Source organism: Peromyscus leucopus, chromosome 7 (assembly GCF_004664715.2).
Source record: "Peromyscus leucopus breed LL Stock chromosome 7, UCI_PerLeu_2.1, whole genome shotgun sequence".
Classification (NCBI taxonomy): Eukaryota; Metazoa; Chordata; class Mammalia; order Rodentia; family Cricetidae; genus Peromyscus; species Peromyscus leucopus.
This window is the reverse complement of record NC_051069.1, coordinates 99,117,677-99,123,676: the sequence shown is the minus strand read 5'-3', so window position 1 is coordinate 99,123,676 and position 6,000 is coordinate 99,117,677. Positions and strand designations below refer to the sequence as shown.

At 50.1% G+C, this 6,000-nt stretch overlaps 1 protein-coding gene across 1 annotated transcript; it reads right to left on the bottom strand.

Moving 5' to 3' along the window:
- Positions 1 to 295: 295 nt before the first annotated feature.
- On the bottom strand, positions 296 to 5,898 carry LOC114705167 (serine protease 44-like). Its single transcript, XM_028886856.2, is given in 6 exon segments — positions 296 to 1,205; positions 2,784 to 2,938; positions 3,887 to 4,146; positions 4,657 to 4,813; positions 5,084 to 5,188; positions 5,191 to 5,898. Coding segments are annotated over 6 exon segments (1,158 nt in total). The 5' UTR covers positions 5,435 to 5,898; the 3' UTR covers positions 296 to 968.
- Positions 5,899 to 6,000: the final 102 nt, after the last annotated feature.

The window sequence follows — 6,000 nt, the reverse complement described above, 5'->3', positions numbered from 1 at the left end:
GAACAGAAGATACACAACAGCTAGAGGGCTTCCCTGGCCCAGAGCAACAAAATGTCAACCTGTGGAGACAGAAAGAAACAGACATGGGGCCTCCAAAGTGCGGGGGACTCCGAAGGCACATTACATGCTGATGTCTGGAATGTGTGCTGTGGGACTGATGGGCTCAGAACACCCACAAAACTTAGATGGGACAGACAACCTCCTCCAGGAAACTGAATAACTTCCCCTCATAAATGGGGGCCCGTTTCTCTTTAGAGTATGCTATTAGCAGCCAAATATTCCAGATAAACAAAACTTCAGAGCATATGAGACACATTTATTCAGTTCACATCCGAAATCTAGCCTCTCCAAAACTTAGGGTGGCCCTGGAAGTGGCTGCTAGGGTACTGAGGAAGAGGGTACCAGGCAGGACTGCTCCCAGGAGTCTTACGCAGCAAAAGTTTTGTACTCACAGATGGATTCCCACTGTGGTGTGGGGAAATGCTGCCACCCACAACTGAGCCAGAGGTAGCAGTCCCAGGCCCACAACTCCGCGGGAAATGTGCTGTGCCTCCCTGTCTCTTTGTGAGTGCTCACAGAACTCACTGGTACTGCAGGGTCTCTGGTAAGAGCTATTAAACCGATTAGGTCTTGTGGCCATTCAACACTGATGATGTCTCTCTCCTCTGTGGATGATCTCCAAGGCCTCCATGAGTTATCTCCCTCCACTTGGCAGGTCAGATAGTCTTCTATCTGGAAATGGTTCACTCTCCTTCACTCCAGGCAAAGCACAACCCTTATACACTGGTAACTGAGGCCGATGACTGGAGCACCAGGCTAGGACATTTTGCAAGCCCCAAACTCCCTGTCACGCTCCACTGAGGCAAGGGATTACGAGTGGAATTTGAAGAAAGAGCATTAGCAGGGAAAGAAGGTCGGAGGAGAAGCCTCGCGGGGCTCAGAAACAAGAGGACAGTGGACCGAGGGGATCACAGGGTCACCAGGATGTCCAAGTGAAGCGCCAGGCATGTGCTTAAGATGAGGAAGCCTGGTGAGTTCCCATACGAAGCGCGACTCAGTTCTCTAACGATCCAGTCTTTGTAGTAACTCACTTCTGTATAAACGCCAGGAATTCCTTTTCGACCACAGCCAATGCCCCAGCTCACGATCCCCACCTGCACCCATGTTTCATTAAATTCACAGATCAAGGGCCCCCCAGAATCTCCCTGGAGAAAGAGAAAGAAACAAACAACAGGAATGAAATTGATTAACAGCACAACAGATTCCACCCCAAGGCCCTGGAGAGATTGATACAAACCGAACATGCACCTGCTGGTCCTAAATTTCTATGAGATTTTGGAATTAAATTTTTTTTTAACAAATGAACAGTTCTATTAAAAGAGGTTAAGTGGGGCCTGGAGAGATGGCTCAGAGGTTAAGAGCACTGGCAGCTCTTTCCAGAGGTCCTGAGTTCAATTCCCAGCACCCACATGGTAGCTCACATCCATCTCTAGTGTGATCTGATGCCCTATTGGGGAAATTATTAAGGCCACTCCACATAGTTAAAAGGAAGATTTATTTAGTGGGTAACTTACAAATGAAGGGATAGGTAGGTCGCAGTCCAGTGGTGTTCTCTGGAACTCTGCTCAGTCAACCTCCACCATCTAGGGTCCAGGAACAGAGAGAGTGCTCGCCCATCCAAGTCTCGGGTCTCCAGACACCTCCCCTGGCCCCGCCTCATAGGCGTGACAGTTGCCAGAGTCTCAATGGGGGTTGGAACTTCCAGATCCAAGCTGGAATGGCTACCCACTACATCTCCCCCTTTTTGTCTAAATAAGAAGGTTCTAAACTAGTACAAGACTATATACAAAGGAATGGTTATCAAATATTGTCCAGAAATAATGAGGGATAATGACATAGATAAGATGGAACTACAACCAATGCAAACAATATCAAGCAAGAAACACATACTAAAATCCAGAGAAGTATAGAGCATAGGTAAATGGCATGCTATAAAGATCATTCCAAAAGATGTCCTATCCTAAAGAACCTGAATCTAATACTTAATATGTTCTATCTAAGATTATATATATACTAAGTTGTAACTGTAACTGCTAGGCTTCAATCCCCCATTGAGACTCTGGCAACTGTCACGCCTGCGAGGCGGGGCCAGGGGAGGCGTCTGGAGACCCGAGACTTGGATGGGTGAGTGCTCTCTCTATTCCTGGACCCTAGACGGTGGAGGTTGACTGAGCAAAGTTCCAAAGAACACCTCTGGACTGCGATACACCTTCCCCAGACCCCGCCTCGTAGGCGTGACAGTTGCCAGAGTCTCAATGGGGGTTGGAACTTCCAGATCCAAGCTGGAATGGCTACCCACTACAATGCCCTCTTCTGATAAAAAGGCATGCATGAAGATAGAGCACTCATATACATAAATTAAATAAATAAATCTTTTTTTAAAAAGAGGAAAACTGAATATAAACCAACATAATGTTTCTTTTCTGAAATAATGAGTAAATCACTTACCCCAAGTGCGTGGAATCCCACTCAGAAGGGGCTGAAAACACCGAATTTGAATTATTGTCTCCCTGATTCACTCCCCACCCCCAGCCACTGCTGTTTCCTCCTGGAAGATCCTGTCAAACTAGCCCAGGAGCTGTGCTGGCTTGCTCTGACAATCCGTTAGCTTCAATAACAGTACATGGAGGGTCAGGGGCACAGTCCAGGCCCTAATGTCTGGGAATTAGGAAGTTCTGAGGAGAGGCTAGCAGGGCAGAGCAGCAAGGGACCCATGAACTGACCTGGCAGGAATCTCCTCCTCTCTCACTATAGCCACAGACGCTCCCTTCTTGGACTTGGGCAAATAGTTTTCCTGTGCTTTCTCTGAGAATCTCATCACACTGCTCGTAACGAATAATGCTTAGCTCAACCTCCCGGAGCTGTCCCGATGCTCTACCTAGAGGGAGATAATTTGGAGAGAGCAGATCTCCATTAAGTAGGAATGACAGGAGTCAGTTGTACCTCCTCTGGGTCTCAATTCCGTGTTCACACATGGGTACCCTCAAAGGCACCAGCTGTCATTCACATCTGACGCTGAAGGAAATGAGAGTGTAAGACAATGGAAAGTCCAAACCAAGGAAGTCAAAGGAAGGACAGCCCAAGTGAGGGCCAAATCTTGTCAGCCTGGGAGGTGACAACAAGCATGTGATATGTTCTCACTAACATTAGTGACAGTGTCTATGCACCAGGAGAGCATCTTTACTTGCTAGGACACAATCACAAACTCTCAGACAGGTAGTCCACCAAAGTACCAAACTACACTCTTCCCAGTAATAGGAGGACCCTAGAGCAGTGGTTCCCAACCTTCCTGATGCTATGACCCTTGAATCCATTTCCTCATGTTGTGGTGACCCCCAACCATAACATTATTTTCATTGCTATTTCATAACTGTCATTTTGCTACTGTTATGAATCATAATGTAAATATCTGTGTTTTCCCATGGTCTTAGGCGACCCCTGGGAAAGAGTCATCCGATCCCCAAAAGGGTCGCAACCTATAGTTTGAGAACTGCTGCCCTACAGACTCACTGGCCTCTCCTCACATATGAGAAGCTCCCTACTACCAAGATAGGTACTTCTAGCTTACAAACAGGTCATCTCCACCTGAACTAGAATCCACTCTGGTGAGTATCCACCATGTTTGGTACCCAAGTCCTCAAGCCCTAGGAAACCAGTAGAAATCCACCAATTGTGGCTCCCTCATAGCATCTTCTCTCTCCCCCTCCCTTATCCACCTGCTAGAAGCTCCAGCTCCCTGCCCCTCCCTTTAGCTTGCAGGCCAGTCCCAGTTTACGAAGCAGTCTGCTCCTGGTCTGTAGTTGCTGTGGTCTTTGTTTAGGCTCACCTTTTTCAAATGTTCTGCCCCATCCGGTCACCCAGCACTGGGTCCCAGCTTGTACCAAGAAAGCCCTGTCAGGGAGGCAGACAGGCTGGATGGAGACAGTGTAGTTCACAGGGAAGGCCAGCAGAGCAAGGGCAATGTCGTTCACAATGGATCCCATAACAGAGTAATCTTGGTGAACAATGATGTCTTGGACAGGAATGTTGACTGCATTTTTGGACGACAGGTTAATCTCTCCCATCGATACTACATAATTCAGATGGCTGCAAAGAGATCCTGAAGGGTCTACACACTTCCTCTCCACACAGTCGCCCCAGCCCAGCCCCATCCTCCTGAGACAGCCACCAGCTCCTCCCTCTGTTCTAACCATGTTCCCTCCAGGACCCCTAACCACCCCATCCAGCCACCAGTCCGTTCTCCAAGTGTGGTCTCTGCTCAGTGTCACCTGGGATTATGTTAGACATCCAAATGTTCAGGTGTCAAACGAAACTGAACTTTAAAAACAACAAAACCTACGACTGTCTGTCATCTCCCACGCCCTATAGTTTTAGGTGGGTTCTCTCATTCTGTGACCCAGGCTGGCCTGGAACACACTATGTAGACCAAGTTGGCCTCTAACTCCTGGCAATCCTCCTGCCTTAGTCTTCTAAGTGTTGGGATTACAGGCGTGAACCACCACCACCGGCTTTTTTTTTTTTTTTCCAAATAGAAAGCAAGAGGGACAGGCCATAGAACCTGGTCAGGGGCCCAAGCCCAGATCCCCGGGCACTCACCCATACACACAGTGGGCCGCGGTCATCACCCACCATTTGCTGATGAGGGAGCCGCCGCAGATGTGAGAGCTATCCACCTGCAAGCTCACCTGCCAGGGCCACTTCCTCTCTTCGGCAGGCTCTCCGCCAACTATCCTGGAACTTCTGCGGCCACAACCTGGAGCAGGTTGGTGAAGGGAGGAGGGGCTGAGGGGTAAAGCTGTTGCTGCTCCACCGCCAGCCAGATCCTTAGAACCTGCAGAACAAGCCCCCCCCCCAACCACCCCGTCCCCGAAAATAACCCCAGGGCAGGTGTGGATCCCTAAGACTCATCAGGGTCAGAGCCCAACCCCACATCCAAGGACCCAGGATCCTCCTGTACGGCAGGGTCCCATCCCCGTAGGTCCAGGCTAGTTCTCTGCGGCAAACCATGGCCCAGAAACCTCACCTGCAGTGGTTGGAATCCATGTTGGAAACCGTTCATGTGACAGAGTCATGGTTGGAAAAGAGTGATCGGGAGTAAATGCCACTGAGTTAGGGGGCATCACGCCCCCGCAGGCTGGGGGGCCTGCGAGGTCTCAGGCATCCCTGTGAGGGGCTTCTCCCGGGGACGTGCACCCAGGCTATCGATGCCATCCTCCAAGGGGAGAGGAGCAAGAGACAGCATCCCTGGAACCATCCGGGCCTCGCCCAATTGTGTCTGAAGCAGCAAGAACCTGGCCAAGAGGCCCAGGGAGGAGCTGCCTGGTAAGGCCATACCACCATGAAGGCCTCGGCCTCTATCTCGGAGCCTCCTCATGGCAGTTACCGAGGCTGCGCACAGTTCTGGGAGGAACCGGTTCCATCACGCGCCTGCTTTCAGGCCTGACTTTGGCGCATCATCCCCTTCCCAGCTGACCCACGGGACAGGGCATGACCCAGACAGAGTGGCTAGCCTGGGCCCCTGGCCATAGAGAACCCCTGCTTAGGAGCCCCAAATTCACGTAGAAGCATTCATGATGCAAGGATGCACAACGGAGCTTCTCGGGCTTGACCAGGCCTTTCCCCAACTCTCCCTTCCCTGGTGATCTGTAATCAAAAGTAAAACTCCTTCTTAGCAGAAATGTTGCGCCTAATGTTACTAAACATTGCGTCAGGGTGGACGCTACCACCTTTTTGAAAAGTCAACGCCCACAAGATCTTCAAGACCCACTAGGCATATCAGCACAACACAAATTAAAACCACAGTGAGACATCAGTGCAAGTTTATCGGGCTTTCCAAAACAAACCCGTAACAACCTCAAATGCTGACAGTGGTGCCGAGATACCGCCTGTCCACGCACTGTGGTGGGAATGTAAGTACAACTACTCTGGAAAGCACACCGG